The sequence below is a fragment of the Artemia sp. Qi Xiang Cuo genome, chromosome 12, assembly GCF_049724085.1.
Source record: "Artemia sp. Qi Xiang Cuo chromosome 12, ASM4972408v1, whole genome shotgun sequence".
Lineage (NCBI taxonomy): Eukaryota > Metazoa > Arthropoda > Branchiopoda > Anostraca > Artemiidae > Artemia > Artemia sp. Qi Xiang Cuo.
The window spans coordinates 39,576,854-39,602,332 of NC_142805.1; the positions used below are offsets into that span (position 1 = coordinate 39,576,854).

General features: G+C 36.5%; 1 protein-coding gene across 1 annotated transcript in view; it reads left to right on the forward strand.

Moving 5' to 3' along the window:
• The window catches only part of LOC148946102 (piezo-type mechanosensitive ion channel component-like), a 174,136-nt gene that overhangs the window by 82,039 nt on the left and 66,618 nt on the right, over nucleotides 1-25,479 (forward strand). The window contains exons 9-10 of the mRNA XM_089097608.1: nucleotides 10,080-10,294; nucleotides 25,290-25,438. Of these exons, the coding sequence (XP_088953734.1) occupies nucleotides 10,080-10,294; nucleotides 25,290-25,438 (364 nt within the window). The remainder of the gene's footprint in view (nucleotides 1-10,079; nucleotides 10,295-25,289; nucleotides 25,439-25,479) is intronic.

Here is a 25,479-nt window from a genome sequence, read left to right on the forward strand (position 1 = left end):
AGATACCCAAACCGTTAAAAAGTATACTTATGGCCCAGAGCGAAATGCCGTTGCAACACTGTTATCACACTGGCACCAACCCTCCACATGAAACCAACCCTCACCCCCTAGGACATTTTCAATCTTCTCGCTCCGAAAATAAGCTAAAGAATTCCATTAAACAGTCTTTTGATGTTTTTTTCTTGTTTTTTCTCCTGAACTGCGGGGAGGCGGGGGCTCAATATTTCCTTGCTAGAACATGTTACTTCTATGAAATTCACGTCAAAGAGTATTTAAAACATTTCTGGTGCCTTCTTTGTGTTGATAATGATTTTACAGGTTGACCACGATTTCTACACTTTGCCATAGATTTCAAAGATGGTCTTGACTTCTAGGGTTTCCGTGATTTCTATAGTTTACTATGTTTTTTTATGACATTGTCAGGGTTTCATTGTTTTGCTATTGACTACATAGAAATTGACCATGATTTCTACACTTTGATCACAATTGGTATATTCTTGAATTCTATGACTTGGTCAGGAGTTCTAGGGTTGACTCTATCATCTAGATAAGTACCTTATGATTTTTCCTGGAATACGCCGCCTTTCTGAGCTTTAATATTTCATAACGATGAGAAACATTCGTTTCTCACTTGATGCTTTATCAGAATGTCAGGGAATAAGATTTTTTTTTCTGGAACACCATGCATTCTTGGGTTTAATGTTTCTTAACAATAAGCAATAATCACATTCTGCTAGCCCTATGAAACCAGTCATCATCAGCTTAAGTGTGTTCTAACATTTGAAACATACAAACACACACACACACTTTCTTAGAGGTAACAGTTTTTTTGGTTATGATAACAAGTTTCCTGTCAGAAGCAGCAAGGTTTCCTTAACACTTACAAAGTTTCTCATTGAAGTAACAAGTTTTTCTATAATACTAACAAACTTTTAGGAAACACTATCAAATTTTATTATAAGTGACAATTTTATCATTATAATAACAAGTTTTTAGTTAGAAGGTTTTCCAGCAACGATAACCAATTTTTCTTAGAAGTAACAGTTTTTTTTTGTTCATGATAACAACTTTTTTGTCAGAAGTAGCAAGTTTTCATCAACACAAGCAAATTTCCTCATCAAAGTAGCAATACTTTTCCTTATTATGAACATACTTTTACTTAACACGATCAAAGTTATCTTAGAAGTAACAGGCTTTTTCTTAACAGTAACAAATTTTTTCTAGTAGCACCAACTTTTCCGTCAATGATAACAAACTTCCCTTAAAAGTAACTATTTTTTTTCAATTATAACAACTTTTCTGTTAGTAGTAGGAGGTTTTCCAAGAAAAATAACAAAATGTTCTTAGAAGTAAAAATTTTTTCGTTTGTGATAACAACTTTTCTGTCAGAAGTAGCAGGTTTTCCTTAACACTACCAAATTTTCTCATCGAAATAAAAACATTTTTCCTTAATACTAACAAACTTTTGCTTAACAAGTTTTCCCTTTGAAGCATCAACTTTTCCCTAATACTAACAAACCATTACCTAACACTATCAAATTTCCCTTAGAAGTAACAATTTCTCGCCAGTAATAACAAGTTTTCTGCTTGAACTAGCAAGTTGTCCAGTAAAGATAACATCTTTTTCTTGGAAGTCACACTTTTTTCGTTTATGATAACAAGTTTTCTGTCAGAAGTAGCAAGTTATCCTGTACGCTTACAAATCTTCTCATCGAAGTAACAACTTTTTTCTTAATACTAACAAACTTTTTCTTATCACTGACAAATTTATCATAGAAGTAAAAGATTTTTCTTAACAGTAACAAATTTTTCTAATTTCACCAAATTTTCCGTCAAAGATAAGAAATTTCTCATAGAAGTAACAATTTTTAGGCAATGATACAAAATTTTCTGTTAGAAGTAGCAAGCTTTCTGTCCGAAGTAGTAAGGTTTTCTTGTAAAAATAGTGCTAAGTAAAAGTTTGTTAGTATTAAGTAAAAATGTTGTTACTTTAATGAGAAATTTAGTTAGTGTTAAGGAAAACTTGCTACATCTGACAGAAAAGTTATTATCACAAATGAAAAAATTGTTACTTCTAAGAAGTATTTGCTATCTTTCTTGGAAAACCTTCGAATTCTAACAGAAAATTTGTTATCAGTGACATAAAATTGTTACTTCTAAGAGAAAAATTGTTATCATCGACAAAAAAATTGTTACTTCTATGAGACATTTGACAGTGTTGTGTAAAAGTTTATTAGTATTAAGGAAAAAGTTTTTACTTCGATGAGAAGATTTGTTAGTGTTCAGGATAACTTGCTACTTCTGACAAAAAAATTTGTTATCATAAACGAAAAAATTGATACTTCCAAGATAGATTTGTTATCTTTGCTAGACAATATGCTAGTTCAAGCAGAAAATGTTTTATCACTGGCGAGAAAATGTTTCTTCTAAGAGAAAGGTGATAGTGTTAGTTAAAAGTTTGTTAGTATGCCTATTAGGAAAAAATTTGATACTTCGAAGATAAAATTTGTTAGTGTTAAGTAAAAGTTAGCTAGTATTAAAGAAAAATGTTGTTACTTCGATGAGAAAATTTGTTAGTGTTAAGGAAAACTTGCTACTTCTGACAGGGAAGTTTTTATCATTGACAAAAAATTCTTACTTTTATAAAAGATATTTGTTTTCATTAACGGAAAGGTTGGTGCTATTAGTAAAATTTGTTACTGTTAAGAAAAAGCCTGTTATTTCTAAGATAAATTTGATAGTGTTAATTAAAAGTATGTTAGTATTAAGGAAAAGTGTTGTTACTTCGATGAGAAGATTTGTTTGTGTTAAGAAAAACTTGCTACTTCTGACGGAAAAGTTGTTATCATAAACGAAAAAAATTGTTACTTCTAAGAAATTTTTTTCATCTTTGCTGGAAAACCTTCTACTTCTAACAGAAAAGCTGTTATCATTGACAAAAAATGTTACTTTTAAAAGATACTTGTTATCATTGACAGAGAGGTTGGTGCTATTGGAAAAATTTATTAGTGTTAAGAAAAAAACCTGTTATTTCTAAGATAAATTTGATTGTGTTAAGTAAAAGTATGTTATAATTAAGGAAAAGTGTTGCTACTTCTATGAGAATATTTGGTTGTTTTAAGGAAAACTTGCTACTCCTGAGAGAAAAGTTGTTATCATAAACGAAAAAAACTGTTACTCTTAAGGAAAATTCGTTATCTTTGCTGGAAAACCTTCTAATCTTAAATGAAAACTTATTATCATAATGATAAAATTGTTACTTCTGAGAAAAACTTAATAGTTCTTGGTAAAAGCTTTTTAAGTATTAAGGAAAAAGTTGTTACTTCGATGGGAAACTTTGTTAGTGTTAAGGAAAACTTGCTACTTCTGACAGAAAACTTGGTATCATAAACGAAAAAAATAGTTACTTCTAAGAAAGTGTGTTTGTGTTTGTATGTTTCAAATGTTAGAACACACTTACACTGATGATGACTGGTGTCGTAGGGCTAGCAGAACGTGATTATTGCTTATTGTCAAGAAACATTAAACCCAAGAATGCATGATGTTCCAGGAAAAAAAATCATATTACCTGACATTGTTATAAAGCATCAAATGAGAAACAAATGTTTCATATCGTTATAAAATATTAAAGCCGAAAAAGGCGGTGTATTCCTGGAAAAATCATAAGGTACTTATCTAGATGATAGAGTCAACCCTAAGACTCCGGACCAAGTCATAAAAATCAAGACTATACCATTGAAATTGTGATCAAAATGTATAAATCTTGGTCAGTGTCTATGCAGTAATTAGCAAAATAATGAAACCCTAACAATTTCATAAAAAAACATAGGTATCTATTGAAATCACGGGTAATCCTAGAAATCAAGACCACCGTGAAAATCAATGGCAAAGTGCAAAAATCGTGGTCAACTCGTAAAATCATTATCAAAACAAAGAAGGTTTTAGAAGAGTTTTAAATACTCTGTGGCGTGAACTGCATTGAAGTAACATGTCCTAGCAAATAAGTATTGAGCCCCCCCCCCGCCCGCGCAGTTCAAGTGAAAAAAACAACAACAGCAAAACGTTGTTTAATGGAATTATTAAGATTTATTTCGGAGTGAGAAGATTGAAACTGTCCTAGGGGGTGAGCGTTGGTGTCATGTGGAGGGCTAGAGTCAGTGTGAAAACAGTGTCACCCTGGCATTTCGCTCTGGGCTATAAGTATACTTTTTAACGGTTTGAGTATCTACCCTTCTCGCAAGATGATTTTCCATCCTCTCTCATTAGGTGACATGGCTTAAGATGAGTGCCGCCGTTATTACACAGCACCCATGTGTGTGCCCTGCTTGAGGGATTCTGCCATGGGGTCCTTTTAGTCTAGCTGGTAAGATACAATGGCGTCATTCATATTAGACCTGGTCCCAAAAATAATGGGGGTGTTTCAGAAAAACAATGTGCCGAAAAATGGTTAGGAATCATACCAATGTAGAAGAAATATTAGAACGTCTGGAATTCCGGGAAGTTTGTCAGTGGTGGGAATCTTGCTAGCTGGAAACAGGGATGATGTGATGTCAGAGGCGGCATATCCTAGAAATTCTATGATAACTTCCCTGTTATTACTAATTTTTAAATTATCTCGAGCAAGAGCATTTTTTTGAATCTCCTGTATTGCCTAGCCTAGGTCCGGATTCCGACCCCTTGGAACGATTCAATAGTGATCAAACTCCCCTGCATCGCGTGGGATGGCTGCATTCCGTCCCTGGTATGAGTCAACACTGACCAAACTCCCCCAAAGAGAGCGGGATAGGTGGGAACAAGAATTTTCCCCTTTGCATGTTTTGATATTTTTGCTGACAAATGTCTCCCTGAAGTTGTATCGTTGCTGAGACAAACCGTTCGGGGGACTGGACAGTTCCTCGTAGGTGGCCAGCAAGCGAAGCGGGCACCTGTAGTGGACGGGCACGGGCTAACAATAAATATAAACTTGAAAATTACTGCTTTGTGTAACGAAAAAAAATATATATGAATAAAAAGGCAGTGTTGAGCCGGCGACCGAAAAACGGCCCTCCTCCACTCACAGAGGGCCCCCCTCCACCTGGATTCTCTCCCCTTATCTTTCCTTAAATTACGCATGCTCTTGTTTATATTTCATCCTGTTTTAAGCCTTGTCCTGTTTTTCCCATTTGTCCAGTCTTTTCTGAAAAAAAGACGCTGTATTTCAAAACAGGCTCACAGAAATACCTCAATAGTGTCAAAAAAAGTACCTCTGATAATATCCCTCCTCCTCTAAAATATCTAAAGCGTACTCAGAACACGTTGGGATCTTTGAAGGAAGGTTTGTTTTTGCCTAGAAAAACATCGCGGGGGAACTTCAACCACCTGGGGAGATATGTTTGGGTGATTTGCCCAGAAACAAAGCGTGCTTGGAAAAGGGGGTGTGTCATAGGGTACCGTTATAAATTCATTTTTTCTATGGCTTCCGTGATGTCTAAGGGCTGTCACAGAAAAAAGGGGTGTGTCACATGACGAAACATGCGCTAGAAATCTTGCAGTTCAAGTGAAAAAGAAAGAAAAAAAATACAAACGGTGGTTTAATGGAATTCTTTAGCTAATTTACGGTGTAAGAAGATTGAAAATGTCCTAGGGGGTGAGGGTTGGTGTCAAGTGGGGGCTGGTGCCAGTGTGAAAACAGTTTGACAGCGCTATTCTGCTCTGGTATATAAGTATACTTTTTAACGCTTTGTGTAACCACTCTTCTCACAATATGATTTTCAATCCTCTCTCATTAGGTATCTTTGATTAACATGTACACCGCCGTTATTACGCAGCATCCCAGTTTGCCTTGCTCGAGGGATTCCCCCAAGGGGTCCTTTTAGTCTAGCTTGTGATATGCACTGTCGTCATTCATATTATACCTGGTCACGGAAATCTAGGGGATCTTTTTGAAAAACAATGTACCAAAATCGTTAAGAATCTTGTCAATACAGGAGAAATAATAGTACGCTTGGAATCCCAGAGGGAGGGGGTTCCAGGGTTGGGAATTCTGCTAGCTAGAAACAGGGATTATTTGACGTTGGAGGTTGGCATATCCTACAAATTCTATGATAATTTCCCTATTATTACTACTTTGGAAATTATCTCGAGCATGAGCATTTTTTTTAACTTCCTTTATCGCCTAGGCGAAGTACGGATGCCGTCCTCTCAGAATGAGTCGACAGTGAGGAAACTCACCTGCATTGCATGGGATGGCCGGATTCTGTCCCTGGAATGAGTCAACAGTGACCAAACTCCCCAGCATCGCGTGGGAAGTCCAATTTCCGTCCCCAGAATGAGTAGACACGCACCCCCCCCCCCCCGCAGTGCCAGGGATAGGTGGGAAGAAGAATTTCCCCCTTTGCACGTTTTGATAGTTTTGCTCAAAGATGTCTCTCTGGGATTGCATCAGGGCTGAGACAAAGTGTTCGGGGGACTGGACAGTTCCTCGGAGGTGGTCAGCGAGCGGGAAGGGCACCTGTTGAGGATGGAGGTGAGCTAACAATAAATATAAAAACACTTAAAAATTAAACACTTGAAAATTACTGCTTTCTGTAACGAATAAAAAAATTGAATAAAATGGTATTGTTGAACTGCGAGCGAAAAACGGCCCCCTTCCCCCACAGACACCCCTTCCTCCCCTGCAGTAATCTCCCCTCATCTTTCCTTAAATTTCGCATGTTATTGTTTGTATTTTATTCTTTTATATGCCACAATATTGCTTAAAAATTACGTCCTTTGTCATAGCGCCTTCTGAAAATAGATGCTACTAGGAGGGTGGAACCTACTGTTAGGATATTGTTAAATATTTATAAATTTTGTTCAAAGAAAAAGGGGTATTTTCCTTAAAAGCTCTTAAAACACTTTAAATCCATGTCTAATATCACTCCCTCCTCCCCTATTCTCAGGTGTTGCATGCTAGGAGCCCCAATTTTCTGTAATACACGGTTCTTTTTGCGTATATTATGATATGCTTTTTCACCTTTTATTTTTTGTCGCGATTTTTTTAACTGTCATTTTTTACAATGTCTGTGTTTTTAAGATGTAATCTTTAGCACGAGTAAGACATGAATTTCCCTTTATTAATATCTTGAGAGTAAATGCCCCCTGGAGCATGTCAGATTGTGAAAGTAATGCGTCATTCTAGTGTTTGCCAGAAATGAGGAACAATAGCTGTCACGCAAAAAATAATTTTAGAATATGGTTCCTACAAAATACTATGAATAGCAGTTTAGTCCTTCAGTTAAGGTACAAAGCCATTGGAAGGGAATGAACCTTTCGAGGACCTTTCGAGGTCCTCGGGACCCTTCACTCGGGACCCAGGACTCGAAAGGACCCTTTAGGACCTTTTGAGTCCTGGTGGGGTCAAGAACTATTGAAAAAAAGAAGAAAAAATATGAAAGGTGTTTCAAGCGAAAAAATGAAATGCTGAAACAACAAAATATCTAGAGGCTTTTGGGCGGAAAATGTCAAAATGGTATTATCTGGCAGTGATGGATATGCCGTCCATGCGTAAGATGCGCTGACCTTACATAAAGTGTGTGCCGCCATTAAGTTAATGAAGATGAAAAAATGCTTTGGGGGTTTCGGGTGAAAAAAAGTACCACGTGACAGTGTTGCATAATAATTGATCTGAGCTCTCGTTACGTTATAAGCGGGGATTCCCCCATGGGTTCCTGACGCAGAGTTACATGAAATTATGTGAAGCTTATTAGACCTGTTCGTTTGAAACTGGGTAAGTCGTATGACGTCATTGGAGTCCAAAGGGGTGTGTCATGTAGTCGTGCCAACTGTGTTCCCTTTAATAGAACAGGTGACTGTGCTGTGCAGTTTGCAAGGGGTTAAGGGCTCCCCCTGTTAATTCAACTTGTTTATTATTCCGATCACATTCATGGTAATTGGAACACGCGGGAATTTTACCTAAAAATAGGGCATGCGCTTGGAATCTTGCCAGGACTGTCATAGAAAAACTAAAGGGTGTATGACATAACGTCAAAGGGCTTGTCACAGAAATTCACCTATTATCTTGACCTAACCGAAAAGGGCATTGAAATCTTACCAAGGATGGGAGGTCATTGACCTCTTGCCAAGGGTGGGAGTCTTACCAGCTAGAAACAGGTGCGAGGGGCTCCCCATACTATTCCCTATTATCCTGACCACACTCCAAGTAATTATCCCTGGACTCTTGTCTGGGCATGCTAAATCTTGCTCGGAAACACTAAATCTTGCCTGGACGTGCCAAATCTTGCCTGGATGGGAATTTTACCAGCTAGGAAGACGTGGAAGGGGCTTCCCATATTACCCCGATTATACCGACCACACTTCAAGTAATTGAAACACCTGGGAATTTTGCGAGGGGCGGGAATCATGCCAACGGTGGATATATTGCCTAGAAACAGTGCTCCGGTAGAAACAGCTTACCGCATTGTACAGGTGTGACGGCGTGTCGCGTGACGTCAGAGGGCATGTCCTAGAAATCTTATGCAAAAAGGGAGGGCATGTCCTAGGACCTGAAGATAGGTCACTGCTTGCGTAGATCAAAAGACAATGAGGAAATATTTTTGAAGTTAGCAAAATATCTGTTTTTTATTCAGAAAATTCCTAGTCTACTAAATAATATAAACATGATACAAAATAAAATAATCGTAAATCAAAAGACATCCTTCTTAGTTTTAATGTAACAATAGGCTTGTGCAGGGTACTAATTACCTTTTGAAGTATTTAACATATTTTTGCAGTCAGCAAAACATCTATTTTTTATTCAGAAAAAGATAACAATTTCCTAATCTACTAAATAATATAAACATAACACAAAATAAAATAATTGTAAATCAAAAGACTTTCTTCTTTGTTTTAATGTAACAATAGGCTTGTGCAGGGTATTAATTACCTTTTCTAGGCCTGAGATCGAAAACTCTGTATCTCTGAAATCTTTAGGAAATAGTTACGAAAAAATCAATCTGCGATTTCTATATTCCAATTTTGTTTTAAGGAAGTTGTCGATTTTGGTTGTATTTTCGGAAACTTCCTACTCACGGGCGAAAGTTTTTTTTTTTTTTCATTTGTCTATAGACCAGAAGGGCAAGTTAGATTGCACCTAAACTTCATGAGAATTAAAACACATGTCCTAGTGGTGCTTATTTGGTGACAGACTGTACTGGAGAAGCGGGCTCAGAATCTTATGTCATCCGGACACCTAGCAGAAGGAATTCTCAAATGCCAATAAAATTTAGTGAAATGAAGAATTTATGTCCAAGCTGTCAATTTGCGGGATTAGCACAAGTTTTGCCAAATTTAAAGGATGAGAATAGGGGGGGGGGGATATCGAAAATGTATCGGTATAAATATATAACATAAGGTGTTATTTTTAAAAGTAAGTGTCCTGTTTGGAAATATACCAATGTTGGAGAGTGTGGAAATATAAAAATAAGTGTCTTAGTTGGGCTTCTCGGGTGTGCAGACACTTTCCATTATTTTTAAATGCAGGAAAAAAGCATCACTAAAATCATGTCATCAGGTATATACTAGAAAAGATGGTCCTATACCAACTAAAATATATGAAAAGTAAGAGTCCTAGTTTTATTTTTTGGGGATCTGAAACCGTTTACATTTAGAGAGAGACAGTGGGTCTCTAGGGACCGTCTTCAGAACAATTAGAATAAACGACTATCAGATCTGTAAAGCCTTTAACCAGAAATAATAGTCCTAAATTTAAATTTTTGGTCTGTACCAAGCTCGCCCTTTTAAGGAAGAAGGTCAAACAAATCTTATCATCACGAGACCTAGCAGAACGGGTCGCCAGACTTCAAATTAAACGCCCTATTTGAGTCTTTCGAGTGTTCTTGTAAGATCTGACACGATTTTTTACAATATTGTTAATATTTTCAGTTGTTTCCACATTCATTTCTCCTTTTTTGACAGTAGAAATAGTACAGCATCGTCCAACTATGCGCAAGTGCAAAAAGTACGATAAGCGAGAATTTTTGATTGTTATTTGTCAAAAAGTGCTAGAGTACCTTTTTTTTCTTTTGGTTAAAAAATGTAGAATGCAATATTTTTTCTTACAGAAATGGTACAACCCCCATCTATGTCGCACGCAAGTGAAAATATACTGGAAGCAAATCCATTCCTCGGAAAGTTTTTAGATTTTGTAAAACGTTGGATTGTAAAAGTGTGGATCTGGATTGTTGTTGGTATGCTTTTTGTAATTGGGACTGGTGACGTCGTCCTTTATAGGATCTTATATATGGCAATATTCCTCATCTTCATCGTTACCTTTATTGTAAGTATATCGATTAATTTACATTACAGTTTAAAAAAAAACTGGGATAAAATGCTTGTGTATTACCTTTTACTCTGGTAATTCCAGTTCTGCTATGTATATTCAAGACCTGGGAACATAGAGTATTCTAGGACTGCACGGTGATATTTATATAATATTTTAATATATATTTTGAATAATGAAAACATCAGCTATTGTTTTGTGTAACTAAGACTTTTTCTACAATGCAAAAAAGCCAAAAACTTTCTTGTTTTATTTATGCTATTTCAATCACCATTCATTAAGCTATTTACCTTACCTGCTACTTTTAAGCAATGGCTGCAACCGGCTTTTTGGATAATTTTTAGTGTAAAATCTTCAAACAAAATCTTTTTTTGGTAAATGCGGTTTTCAACAAGAAGAAAATAAATTCAACCGCTTTTCATTTTCGGAACTTCTAAATTAAAATTTGATTACTCTACATCCGAAGTTTTATAATACCCTAATAATTAAAAGGACAAATAAAAATTGAGTACATACAATAAATTTTATGAGAAAGATATACGAAAATTAAAAAAAAATAAATAGTCCAATATTTTACTCAACACAATTATTGGGATGCATTGCCACAAAACTCTTTAAAATATAATTCGCTTTAGAATAATGTTCAGTGAAATTGTGTAGAGCAAGAAACTCGAGCTGGTCAAAATGGGACAAGTTATCGATCTTTTCTTCTATTCTTTCGTTCTTGGATTTCAAACTCTCTTGCACTGTAACCTATTACGTGCACACTTTTTTTTGTCTCTTTGAATAGTCTGATCTGTTCATATAAAAAATTCTTTACATTCTTAACTAGCTTATGGGTAAGATGGAACTTTTCTATGCAACTTACGCTACACAGCTGACAAAGCTTGCGTTACTGAGTTTACACAGGATACAAATTTTAATAAACCAATCAAAATGACTACTGATCGATTTTTAAACCTTGGCTTTTCCATACTAAGTTACTATTGCCATTTCTTTACACTTGTAATTGAAGAATTAATTGGATTGGTTTTATACATTACAGAGCTGACGGCTACATACTAAGGAATTATTGCTTCAGGTCTCTTGATGACCAATCATAAAGAAAAAAAAATACTAACCTGTTCTTATTACTTAGTTTGAATAAGTGAATCAACCGTTTTGACTTTTAAAGCTTTTTAGTAGGGGTGTAAATTCATAACAATTCTGCCGGAAAGAGGGAGGTGGGAGAGAATCATGTCTCAGTAGCCATTAAAAAGTAGTTTGAATTATGAACAATCCTAAAAAGACGGTAGTTAAGCCAAATTGAGCAGCATGCAATTTATGCTTTGTGAATAATAAAGTATATAACACAATTAGGTATTGACAAATTAAAGTATCTAAATCAAATACAAGCCAAAAAGTAAAACAAAAGATACAAAAAAGAGCAAAATTCCCTTATAAACACCTTAGCAAAATAAAGACGAACTAGATATCAGAAGTAAAAATTGACAGAGCCTTAGCTTCAATAACTCAAAAATGTTCAGCCAAGACTGACAAAAAAGAATTTCGTCCCATATTGTCTATTTGAAAATTTTAAAAATCCCTTGTGATGCTGCTTGCTTTAACCGGCAGTAAACCTTGCATGTCTTTTGAGCATGGGTTCACTTTGATTGCCTACTAATCTTATTTTATGTTGCTAAAATATAACGCGGTTTGTCTGTGTGGGTATGAATCAACGTAAGGGTCTTACGTAATGACTTTTTTTTTATTACTATTTTTGAATAGTTTTTATTGCTTTAACTGTTTTGATCAAAAGTTTGAATTGAACCTTTTGATTGTATTTGATTGTTGTTCTCTTTTTTGGGACCATGGACCTGTTTCTTTTTGTGTGTTAAGTATGCTATACTATATACTGTTCTACCATTATATTTAACATTACATTAAATTATTTAAAAAATAAATCAGTAGCCTAGCAATGTATCCTTGCACCCAAGTGGCATGCAAGGCAAGCTTCCATAAGAAACAGTTGATTTCTTTTGCTTTTGTTTTCACCATCCGTTTCCCTGAAAAAGTCGAGTAGTCATATAACCTCCTGAGACCTGACCATAGAAATACTTTTCTGATTATGTTCATTTCTTTGTAGTTTACTTAAAAAAAATCATTTTGACCATTTATCAACTAAAAAAAAAAGTTGAACCCCCCCTCCATCCCTCTGAAGGATGTCCACAGGAGTGGACATTGGGTCCCTATCGAGATAAAAGTATAGTAAAAATCTGTTTCGTCTATTAAAAGAGATTTGTCAAAACGTTGAAAACAAAACATTACTCTTCATGAAATTTCTTGAAGCAGTTGCTGTCTCGTGTCAAGCAGAGAATGATTTTACACTGCGAGCACATCCATCTTGACCTTTTGTAGAATCCAGGCCTTCTGCACCGGGCTGCATTCGCCAAGTCACAAAATTCTGGTAGATGTAGTGCAGCTCTGGCATATAGTGGAGGGATTGGCCTCTTTTTCACACTCAAAACAAGGTGTTGAGTTTCACCCAACGGCTCTTCGTTGCTATTTTCTTGACCTCGTGAATCCAAGCTTCCTGAATTGAGCAAAAACTCGGCCACGTTGAAACGAAGATCAATGAGCTGTTTGAGGTCACCAGAAAATTCTGGCCCATGGCCCTTCAGCTCATGAAATGCATTGGCTAGTGCAGCATCCACAAAATGATGAAACAGACGCACAGTCCATTTTTTAGTACGCGTCTCAAATCGGTAATAGCTGATCATGCGGTCCACAAGGTCGACCCCACCCATGCAGGTGTTGTAGTCGGAGACTACTTGTGGACATTTGACCTGCACGTAAGACCCCTGGCGCTTGTCATACCGTTTGACCTCTGTCTCCTCTTCTATACCTTTGCAGTTTGAAGACAGGAGAACCACTTTGTTATCATACCACTGGGTCACAGCTACTTTTCTATCTGAGCACACAGACATGACAGAGGTTTTTCTACCCTTTCTTTTCCTTTCTGTTTCAGTAAAAAGCGTTGGGCTGTTGGCTCTCAAATGGTTTTTCATTAGAGCTACGTTAGCATTTATTTTTCTTTAACACGGCATATAAAAAAGCTCTATAGACCAGAAGAATTCTTCAAAATTGACGTATCTAATTTTTTATGTGGTCTACGACAATCACATAATGATAACCACATAAAAGCCATAATCTCTAACCTCCTCTTTTAAGATGTTGCCTCCCTGGTCAATTTGGAAGTCAACTATCAGCCCTGAGGAGCTGGCAAGGACAAAATTCTTTAATCCAACCGGGTTAGGCTTGTTAGGGACATATTGCTTGAGAGTTGACAAACCCTGGAAGGGCCTCATCTATTCGTCAATTGAACAGTTCCTGTCACGTGGCAACTGGAGACAGATATTCCTGAAGTTGTCAAGGATCGGCTGCACCTTCCAAAGCCTATTTTTGGTTGTTTTTTTTCGTCTGAGATTTCTGAATCAACAACGAACTTCAGGTTCGACCGGATTGTGAAGAATCTGTCTCGAGTCATCTTTTGCGATATGGCTTCCACCCTAAACTTCCCAGACCAGTACATACGGATCCAAGGAACCTTGAGGTTCGCCATCAGGATGACAATGCCAAAATAATTTCAGCTCGTCCGGAGTTAAATTCAAGCTTTTGTGGTGGGCCAACTGATAGTTGTAGTTCATACAAAAAGCTATACGTTCGAAGAAGCTCTCCGGGTAATATTGCAAAAAGAATGGTTCTGTACTCCAATCGGCGTGGTCCTGGAAATGAGCGGGGCCCACATCCGGGCCACGATGATTATCGAACCGCCTAGTCTTCCTCCAGGACAAGGTTGCTGATACTTTGTCAGCCTTCAAGCGTTTGGCACGGGTTGCTAAGGGTGCGTTGTCATCAGATTCTTCACTTTCAACATTTGGAGGAACAGCATAACTGCTTGATGACAGAATGACTGCAACAGCTGGTTCACCGTCAGAGTCTGAAGACGACAAGGAGTGGTTTTTTATCCATTCCTCATCATCATCTAAATCAGAGATGTCCAGGTCACTCTCATCGAGCATTCCAAGGGCGTCATCCAGGGAAACTACAATAAAGGAAAAGGTTTAGTAAGCTTGAAACTAATAGCTAGATAGATAGATAGATAGATAGATAGATAGATAGTGATTGGCAAAATAACTATCACAAACCCTAGTGGACCAAATTTTCATTTCTTAGTAAAAAAAAAATACAATAACAAAATAATACAATAACAACACATAGTTACCACTGTAACGAAAACACGACAGGTAACAGTCAGAAAATACAAAATACAAAAGTCATAAATATAGGTCATAACTATAAAATATTTTAAAGGTCATAATATAAAAAGATAAAAAGGGTAACAAATAAAATAACCAAATATTCAACAATGAAAAAATAATATATACAAAATCGTTTAATTTTTAGCAGACTTACGGGTTGTGATTTTGGTTGATTTTATTTTCAAAAAAGGGAATAAAAGTTTTTTATAAAGTAAGTAAGAAAAGGGTATGGGAGACATAAGGGGGGTGGGTGGGGACACTATACAGGGGTGGCGATTTCTTATGGGTGAGTGGCGGCTAGGTTGTCGCCAATTTAGTAAATAAAACAATCATTGGCCTCTGCTATCCCCATTAGAATCAAGATTTGAACTACAAAAAATCAACCCTAGCTTTTTACTCGATTGGAACTGCCTGTCCACAGACGTGGACATGGAGGTTTCCCAAGTTCCAAAAGATGGCACTTATCGAACTAACTGCTTTTGAAACTATCTAAGCACTGTCTACAATCAAGAGAGTACACCTGATTTTTCTCAGAACTCGTTCTCCCCACTTTCTTTTTTTTTCTTTTTTCTTACCTTTGCTTTTTTTCATCTCCTTATTTTAGCCTTTTCTAGTTTGTAAAAACACCACTAAAAGTCGCAGAAATTTTCTGAAAAAAATCGTAGATGACTTTCCAGGTCCAAAAAGCATGTTGAAACAACGAAATCTTTGCTAGGTGGCGAGGCCTTTGCACAAAAAATATTTTATGGGGGTGTCCACAGACGTGGACACCAGGTCCCAGGAGGATAATTGAAATATTCACTGATTTTCATTTAATCCCTCTCTTTGAAAATTCCTCATTATACCTAGTCTCTTGTTTTGACTTTCCAAACAATTTTAAAGCACTATCTCGTTGTCAGGATTTAGAAATCCTGGCCAAAAGGCCTTTCCGAGAGGAATGATTCAGACCCTAAAGTGGAAGAGGGTTTACTGCTTCTCCAGCTCCTTTTTTTACAACATGCATTCAGACACATTTTGATCCAGAGCTTCTCCATCCAAAGTGTTTCCTTCCCTGTCCACTGCAACATTGTTTCGCGGAAAGACTGAACATTCAAATTCGTTCCGCGTTCGGAATAGCTTGGAATAGGAGAACAGAGTCATCGGTCACTCCTCTATTCTATATATTCTAATTTATGGTCGTTTTTGGTTTCACTTATTCACTGATAGTAATTACTAGTAGTTTAAAGTTTTAATCATTATAATCATTTTTTTTTACCTTTGTTGATTTTAGTTGGCTAATGTTGCTCTTTAATTTTAATTGAAAAAATCCTTGTTCAGATTTTTTTTTTTAATTAAGATCTAACAATTTTGATTGCCATAGTTTTATTATTGGATGATATATAGATAGATCATTTTTTTTCAAAAGTCCTAGAGTCATTTACAGAAAAAAAGTATTCAAAAAAGGGGATCACAAAAAAAAAAAATAAAAAAACAAAAAAAAAAAATAAAAGATAAAAAACCTAATATAGAAACAAAATAATCGGATAAACTTTTCCCTCTTTCCAAGCATTTATCTATATAAACAGCCAATCGTGTTATTGTTTTGGGGTTTCTATATCGAAAACTGTCAGGAAGCACCAAAGCAATCCCACATATATATTTTGCCGTGAAACCAAAAAGCACTTAGCACTTCCGGAGAAAGCGGTCCAAATCTTCTTCCTCCTCCTTAGAAAGGGAAAAGAAGATCGCCCTTTAGGACTAATTTTTTTCTCAAATACCTTCTGCCTGCACTGAACTGAAAGGCAATTCGAGCTTAGTTGTATCCATCAAAATAAAAATTTGCCCTGTAATTTAAATTTAAAATATAATTCCTCTCAAAAACTAGGTTTAGCCAGAAAATATTGTATGAGCCTCGTAGAATTGCCAACAAGCCCCTGCCAATACTGAGTTTCAAAACCCTGCAAAATAAAGTACACCTACATTTCTAAATATCAGAGGCAACGCTATAGCATTGCCTATAGTAAAGGCCATACGGCTCCAGTGTTTTATTATTATTATTATTATTATTATTTATTTTTTTCCCCAGAGGCACTTCATATGGAAGGGGTCATCGTAGAAACTTCAAAGGGGGCTCATTCGATTGGAAATCGAGAGTTCTAGTGCCCTTTTTAAGAGAAAAGTGATTGGAAGGCAACTAACACCCCTTCCACACCCACCAGTTCCCCAAACACATCCAATCAAAATTTTGAGATAGTCATTTTGTTCTATGTAGTTGATTTCCAGATAGAAATTATGTTTTTGAGGAGGACATCCCCCCAGCCCTCAGGACACGGGTTGTAAGTTGTGCCCTGGGGGCATGTAAGGATTTTATAGAATGGCTTGTCGTAGAAACTTCAAAATGGATTCATTCGATTTGAAATTCAAAGGGCTAGTGCCCTTTTTAATAGTCGAAAGTGATTGGAGGGCAACTAACCCCCCTCTCACGCCCAGCTTTTCCCCAAACACATCCAATAAAAATTTTGAGATAGCCATTTTTTCCAAAGTAGTTGAAAATTCTGGAAATTAGGTCTTTGAGGATGACAACCCCCCACAGCCCTCAGGGCAAAGGTTGTAAGCTATGCCCTGTGGGCGTAAAAGATTTTTATAGAAAGTGTTGTCGTCGAAACTTCAGAAAGGGCTGATTCGATTGGAAATTTAAATGGCTAGCTCCGTTTTTAATAGTCGAAAGTGATTGGAAGGCAACTAACACCCCTTCCGCACCCACCATTTCCCCAAACACATCCGATAAAAATTTTGATATAGCCATTTCGTTCAACATAGTTGAAAGTTCTGGAAATTATATCTTTGAGCAGGACACTTCCCCGACAGTCTTCAGGGCAAGGGTTATAAGTTATGCCCTGGGGGCAAATATGATTCTTATGGAAGGAATGTTCGTACAAACTTCAGAGACGGCTCTTTTGATTGGAAATTGAAGGTTCTAGTTGACTTTTTATGCGTCAAAAGGAGGGTAACCAGCTCCCCCCCCCCCAAACCCTCTTTTCCCAAATGCATCCGATAAAAATTTTGAGACAGCTATTTTGTTAAAAATAGTTCCAAGATCATATAACAAAAATTCCGTTGTTGACACAACCCCCAGGGCCAGGGGGCAGGCGTTGTAAATTATTCCCTGGGGGCATAGATGGCTTATATGGAAGGGATGCTCGTATAAACTTCAAGGAGGGCTCGTTTTATTGGAAATTGAAAGTTCTAGTTCACTTTTTAAGAGTCAAAAGAGATTGGAGGGCACTTAACCTCCCCCCCCCTCTACGCCCCGTTTTCGTCAAACCCTTCAGATAAGAACTTTGAGATAGACTTTATTTTTAAATAGTTCAAAGACCATATAACAAAAACTCCGGGGTTGACACAGCCCCCCAGGGCTTGAGGGCAGGCGTTGTTAGTTATGCCCTTGGGGAATATATGGTTCTTATTGAAGGGATGCTCGTGAATACTTCAGGGTGGGCTCATTTGATTGGAAATTGAAAATTTTAGTTCAGTTTTTGAGAGTCAAAAGAGATTGAAGGGCAACTAGCCCCCCCCCCACCCGCGCCCCATTTTCCCCAAATGAATCTGATAAAAATTTTGAGATAACCATAGAGTTAAAAATTGCTAAAAAGTCAGAAAACAAAAACTCAGGTGTCAATACAACCCCCCAGGGCCCGGGAGCAGGCGTTGTATGTTATGCCCTATGGCATATATGGTTCTTATGAAAGGGATACTCGTATAAACTTACGAGAGGGATCATTTGATTAGAAATTGAAAGTTCGAGCTTAATTTTTAATATTCAAAAGAGATCCAAGGGCAGCTAGCTCCTCCCCCCATGCCTTCTTTTTTAAAACCCATCAGATGAAAATTTTTATATAGACACTTTGTTAAAAATAGTTCAAATGTCGGATAAGAAAAACTCCGGTGTCAATACAACCCCCCAGGGCCCAGGGGAAGGTGTTCTAAGTTATGCCCTAAAAGCATGTAGTGTTCTTATGAAAGGGATACTCGTATAAATTCCATAGAGGGTTCATTTGATTGTAAATTAAAAGTTCTAATTCGCTTTTTAAGAGTCAAGAGAGTTAAGGGCAACTAGCCCCCTCCAGGTCCTTTTTCCCCAAACCCTCAGTTACAAATTGTTAAAAAATTGGATAAAAAAAAACTCCTCCTAGGGCCCGCGAGATAGGCGTTGTAAGTGGTCCTGGGGGCGTTTATGGTTCTTAGGAAAGGGAGGCTCGTATAAACTTAAGAGAGGGCTCATTTGATTGGAAATTGAAAGTCCTAGTTCACTTTTTAAGAGTAAAAAGATATCCGAGGGCAACTAGCACCCCCTCCCCCCCACACATCCTTTTTTCCCCAAGCACATCCAATAAATTTTATATAATAGCCATTTCATTAAAAATAGTTCAAAGGTCAGAAAAGAAAAATTGCTTTGTCGATGCAACCCCAGGGACCGGAGGCAGGCGTTATGAGTAATACTAGGGGTATATATAGTTCTTATGGAAGGGATGCTCGTATAAACTTCGGAGAGGGCTCACTTGATTTGAGATTGAAAGTTCTTGTTAAGTTTTTAAGAGTCAAAAGAGATCGGAGGGCAACTAGCCTCGCCTTTCACGCCCTAAATGCATCAGATAAAAATTTTGAGATAGACATTTTGTTTAAAATAGTTCAAAGTTCAGATAAGAAAAAACTCCGGTGTTGACACAGCCCCCCAGGACAAGCGGGTAGGCGTTGTACGTTATGCCCTGGGGGCATATATGGTTGTTATAGAAGGGATGCTCGTATAAACTTCATAGAGCGATGATTTGATTGGTAATTGAAAGTTGCAATTCACTTTTTAAGAGTCAAAAGTTATTGGAGGGCAGCTAGTCTTCCCCCACACTCAATTTATTTTTTTTTCCCTAGAGGCACTTCATACAGAAGGGGTCGTTGTATAAACTTCAAAGGGGGCTGGTTCGATTGGAAATTGAGAGTTCTAGTGCCCTTTTTAAGAGTCAAAAGTGATCGGAGGGTAACTAGCCCCCCCCCCAGGCCCTTTTCCCAAATACATGTGATAAAAATTTTGAGGTGGCTATTTTGTTCAAAATAGTTCAAAGATCATATAACAAAAACTCCTTTACGTATGGCCATTTCGTTAAAAATAGTTCAAAGGCAGATAAGAAAAACTCCTTTGTCGACACTCCCCAAGGCCCGGGGCAGGCGTTGAAAGTATCGCTCTGGGGGCATATATGGTTCTTATGGAAGGTATGCTCGTGTAGACTTCGGAAATGATTCATTTGATTGGAAATTGAAAGTTCTAATTCACTTTTAAAGAATCAAAAGATATCGGAGGGCAACCAGCCCCCCCCTCTCCATACCCTTTTTTCCTCAAGCCCATCCGAAAAGAACTTTGAGATAGCTGTTTTTTTTTAATAGTTCAACGATCATATAATGAAAACTCCGGGGTCAAAACAACCCCCCCCCCCGGGCCCGGCGGTAGACGTTGTAAGTAATGCTGTGGGGGCATATATAGTTCTAGTTTTTATAGAAGGGATGCTCGTATAAACTTCGGAGAGGGCTCATATGATTGGAAATTGAAAGTTCTCTTTTCCTTTTTAAGAGTCAAAAGAGTTCTGAGGGCAACTAGCCCCCCCCCTCTCCATGCCCTATTTTTCTCAAACCCATCTGATAAGAACTTTGAGAGCCATTTTTTTCAACATAGTTCAAAGGTTAACGAACACTCCGGAGTCAACACAGCCTCCCAGGGGGGAAGGCATTGTAAGCTATATCCTGGTGCCGTATGTGATTCTTATAAAAGGGATGCTCGTACAACCTTCAAAAAGGGTTCAATTGAATCGAAATTAAAAGTTGTAGTTCATTTTCTCAGAGTGAAAAAAGATTGGAGGGAAATTAGCCCCTCCTGCCCTCTACACCTTTGGGTTTATAGGATGGATAATCCCATCTGATAAAAATTTAAGGTTACCATTTTGTTAAAAATAGTTCAAACATCAGATATTAAAACTACGGGATCGACACAACCCTCTAGGGCCCAGGGACATGCGTTGTAAGTTACACTCTGGGGATATATATGGTTCTTATAGAAGGGATTCTCGTATAAACTTCACAGATGGGCTCATTTGATTGAAAATAAAAATTTCTATTTCACTTTTAAAGAGTCAAAAGAGACCGAAGGTTAATTAGCCCTCCCCCACACCCTTTTTCCCCACACCCGTCCTATAAAATTTTGGGATACCCATTTTGTTAGAAATAGTTCAAACTCAGGTAATATAAACTCCAAGGTTGACGCAAACCCATTTTTCCACTTTGATATTGTTACTTTGTTACCAGTTTTGATACTGCCATGAACATTTGATTTTTTTTAAGTTTGATCTTGAAATAAATAATTTTTAAAAACTGGAAACTTTTTCCAGCGACGAACAAAAATTTCACACAATCAAAACGAGCAAAAATTTATTAAAAAAATACTTTCCGAAAAATAAGTTTTTCAAAGAAAAGTAAATTAAATTACTATTAAAGAATAAATGAAACCCAAAACGAACAGAAATTAAATTAACAATCAATGCAAACAAACATGCAATAGATATTAATGTAAATGAATAAATAAATCTTAAAACGAGTGAAACTTAAATTCAATACGCAAATCAAGCTTAAAACGAACTAAAATCCCTACAAAAAAGAGTTGGGTATTACCTCCTTCTCTCACTGTAAAAGTCTAAAACATACTGCGTCATTGGCGCTTTACTGAAAACTATATGCGTCTTGAACAGTCTTGGAAAGTATAAACAACTTCAAATTGAATATTTGATGTATAATGATGAATATTTGATGTATGATGGGTCCTGTTGAAAGATCCATCAGTTCAAGAATTTATTTCACTGCAATTTTATTTTTATTTTCAATGCTGTAAGAACTGGAAAAGAAAATATTTGTAATATAGTTTGTTTTCAGTTAAGTGCCAATGACACAGTAAACTTTTGGTTTTTTATTTACAGTTAAGGAAGGAGGCAGTATCCAAACACTTGTTTGTAGTGAAACTATATTCGTCTTGAACAACTTTAAAAAGAGCTAATAAATTAAATTGAATATTTGACGTATAATGAGATTAATCGCTGAAAGCTCATCAGTTCAAAATGTTACTATAATTTCAATGTTTATTTTCAATATTAAATAAAAAAGAAAATATTTTAATAAAATTGGTTTTCAGTAAAGCGCCAATGACACAGTCTTTAGACTTTTACAGGGAGAGAAGGAGGTGATACCCAAATTCTTGTTTGTAGTGATTTTTGTTCGGGGGATTTTGTAACTACAAACTCTTGTTTGTTGAGATTGCTCTTTGAATGTATATAAATGTGACGTCTGTCACATGATTTTTTTTTTTTTTTTTTTTTTTTTTTTTTTTTTTTTTTTTTGTTAAGGCACGAATACAATTCATCTTTCCTGTTTATCCTTCACAGACACCAAAATAAATTAATTCCACATACTTGGTTTTGCAAAGTTTTCGTTTGTATTCAATGTGATTTTTGGTGTTTCTTGTTCCATACCTTTTTTTTAGCTGTTAAGTGTCATTTTTCATCTTTGTAAATTTTGCATGCGTCCTAGTTACATACAACGATACGAAAACCCTTGGGGAAAAATGATGTAATTTTTCCTCTTTGAATGTATATAAATGTGACATCCCCCAGATGATTTTATTTTTGAGGCACAAATACAATTCATCTTTCCTGTTTATCCTTCACATACACAAAAATAACTTCATTTCATGCTAGGGTGGTGAAAAAAAATCAGGCATGAATTCATTTTCTCCTCTCTGTGTATCTTTACAGGCGCTAAAGTAATACTTTCTCATTCTAGAATGAAAAATAGGCAATTCCAATTAATTGAAGTAATTTTAGCGTCAATTCAATTCCTCCTTTCTGTTTATCCTTTACAAACTCCCGAACGCTAAATTAACACGCTGCTTCATTCTGTTGTAACTTTGCTTTGTCTTCTAACCACAGATTTGGTTGTGCAGCGTTTTCATTTGTATTCAATATGATTTTGCTGTTTCTTGTTCCAAGCCTCTTTATTAGCTGTTCAGAATAATTTGTCATCTTGTGTAGTCTTGCATGCCTCATAGATACTGAAAAACGATCCGACCACTCCTGGGGAAAAGGGATGCAGTTTTGCTATTTAAATGTATATAAAAGAGAAGTTACTCACATGAATATTTTTCCAAAATTAGGGCTCAAAATAAATTTTTTCAGACTCGTGAACTATCTAAATCATCTTTTCAGGTCAGAAAATCACAAGGTACTAATTTCAGTAAAAAACAATAAGTAAAATTAAGCTAATTAAGTAAAAAAAAAAACCCTACTAAGGGTGCACAAGAAATATTGAGTTACTTTCAATCAAAACTTTATACATACATAGACAATTGTTCGTTGAAGAGAGTTGATGGATATATTTATAATCTCTCTATTTAATCACTTTAAGCATCGCTCTAATCTTTTTAATTTTACTTATGCTATATGTTTTTATTGGTGACTCCGAGGGAGTGAGTGCATGAGGAGGTTTGAAAAGAGCCCATTTTGCCAACCCGGTTGCATATTTTGTATTTTAACACATTTGAATATAACCCCCAAGATTTCCTGGAAGTTCCAACTTAATATTCTCTGAAAATTTCAATTCAACGCCCTTAGTTTTTCCTGGCTAATTGCACATTATCCCCTTTTGACAATCTGTATGTATATAGTATCTTTGCATTTTGGTCGACATCTTCCTCAACGCTCGCCAAAATTTTCTAATTAATAATCCTAGCCATGCCTTGGATACTACAGACACTTCCTTTTGATAACCAAGATGTACGTGTCTCCCTCAACATAAGGTTTCCAATTAGTACCCTTAGCTGTTTCTGATATATTGCTGATCCGCCCTATTAAAAACTTGGACACAGATAGTGTCTTTTGAATCCTTATCAGCATTCCCTGAAAGTTTTAACTTGATACCCTTAGCCATACCCGGGATATTGCAGATACGCCCTTTGAACAATCTGGATGTACTTTGTGTCTATTGATTTAGTTTTGTTTCCCCCTCAACCCTCCCAAAGATTCAACTTAATATCCTTGGCCGTTCCCGGATACGTGCCCTTTTGAAAACCGGGCAGCACATAATATCTCCTTTGATTCAGTTCAAGATCCTCCTAAGCATTCCCTGATAGTTTCATCGTAGTACCTTATGCCATTCCTAAGATAGTGCTGATACGTTCTTTTGACAATCAGGATGAACGCAGTGAGATATGATTTCGTTCAACTCCCCCCTTAGTATTCCCTAAACATTTCAGCTTAATAGCATTTAGCTATTTAGAGATTGTTCAGATACGCGCTATGGACAACCCGGATGCACGAAGTATCTTTGGATTTGGGTCTACATCGCAGGTAAATTTTCCCCGAAGGTTTCAACTTAATACTCATAACTGTTTCTAAAGTATTTCAAAAGTCTCGATCAATAATAAATTATATAATAAAAGGTCAATTTGTATTATTTATCTCCCTTGCCCGAGGGCCTGTGGAGATAATATCATTTATGGAGCCATTTTGTTGGAGCTTTCAACTATTTGAACAAAATGGGCACCTAGAACTCTTGATCGAAAATTGTTTAAGTTTAATGAGTGGGGGTAAAAAAAAGAGAAATGTAGGAGTATTGCAGTCCTTCGTTTACTTTTGATAGCAATCCCTGAGAGTTTCGTCTTAATGCACTCATTTGTCCTCGAGAATTTGCATACACACAATTTAAGACGACATGAATACACATAATGTATTTTGATTTAGTTCCAAGATCCAACCGACTTTCTAGGAAATTTTAATCTTAATTCCTTTGGCCTTTTATGCTATATTACATAACCCCCCCCCTTCCCATTGTACAACATGTGTTTAAAAATCAGTCAATTTAGTCTACTTACGACCCTTACCCTAGTGCCTATGGGGAGAAAGGGCAGCTTGCCGTCCTAATACTTTATACATAAAATAGCACTAAAATTTTTCCTAAAAGTAGCACTAAAATTTTCAGTTTTCAATTGAATGATTCACCTCCTAAGTTTGTCAAGCCGCCACTCCCATATAAAGTGACCCTGTGGAAAAAATTATGGATAAATGATACATTGAGGGCACTTTGCTCATTACTACAGGCACCGCTAGAGCGTTGCCTCTGAAAAGTGTAAGGCAAAAATTTGTACTGCCATCTTAATGCTGTTCTACCAAATGCTCAACAGCTTTGATATGTGTTCTCTCCAAATTTCTAGCTCCTGATAGTTTTGAGCCATGTTTGTTTCAGACTCATTATTAGGTGGCAAGTATTTTTTCACGTTCTTACGAAAAATTTTCAATGAAAAATTTAGGACTAATCACTAAAGCTTTATATTAGCTAGACTTTTGTTAATGTGAAGCACAGAGCACTTTTTATTATTATCGTTATTTTTAGGGTACTATTCATATTACCAAAATAGAAAAGTGTAAGGCAAAAAATTGCAGGGCCATCTAATTTACTATGATATGGATATGTTCCACAGGATAAAATTTTTCTTCTAAAAATTTTTGGTTTCTCATAACATCGATTTGTTTCAGCTTAAAGTTTCATTAAGCGTAAAAAATTGCTTGGTTTTTGACAGCAAAATAGAGTACCATAGTTACGTTGCATTATATTGATATCTTTTTCAGCTATCTTACCACGCTTGGAGGCGGCTTTTATACAGATTCTGGATTGCAGTCATTGTTTATTCTATGGTCATACTAGTTCTAGTATATATTTACCAGTTTGAAAACTTTCCACAAATAATTGAAGAAAAATTGAGCATACCAATTCAACTGTAAGTATTAGTCTCAGATATATTAACTGAAAAATATTTTT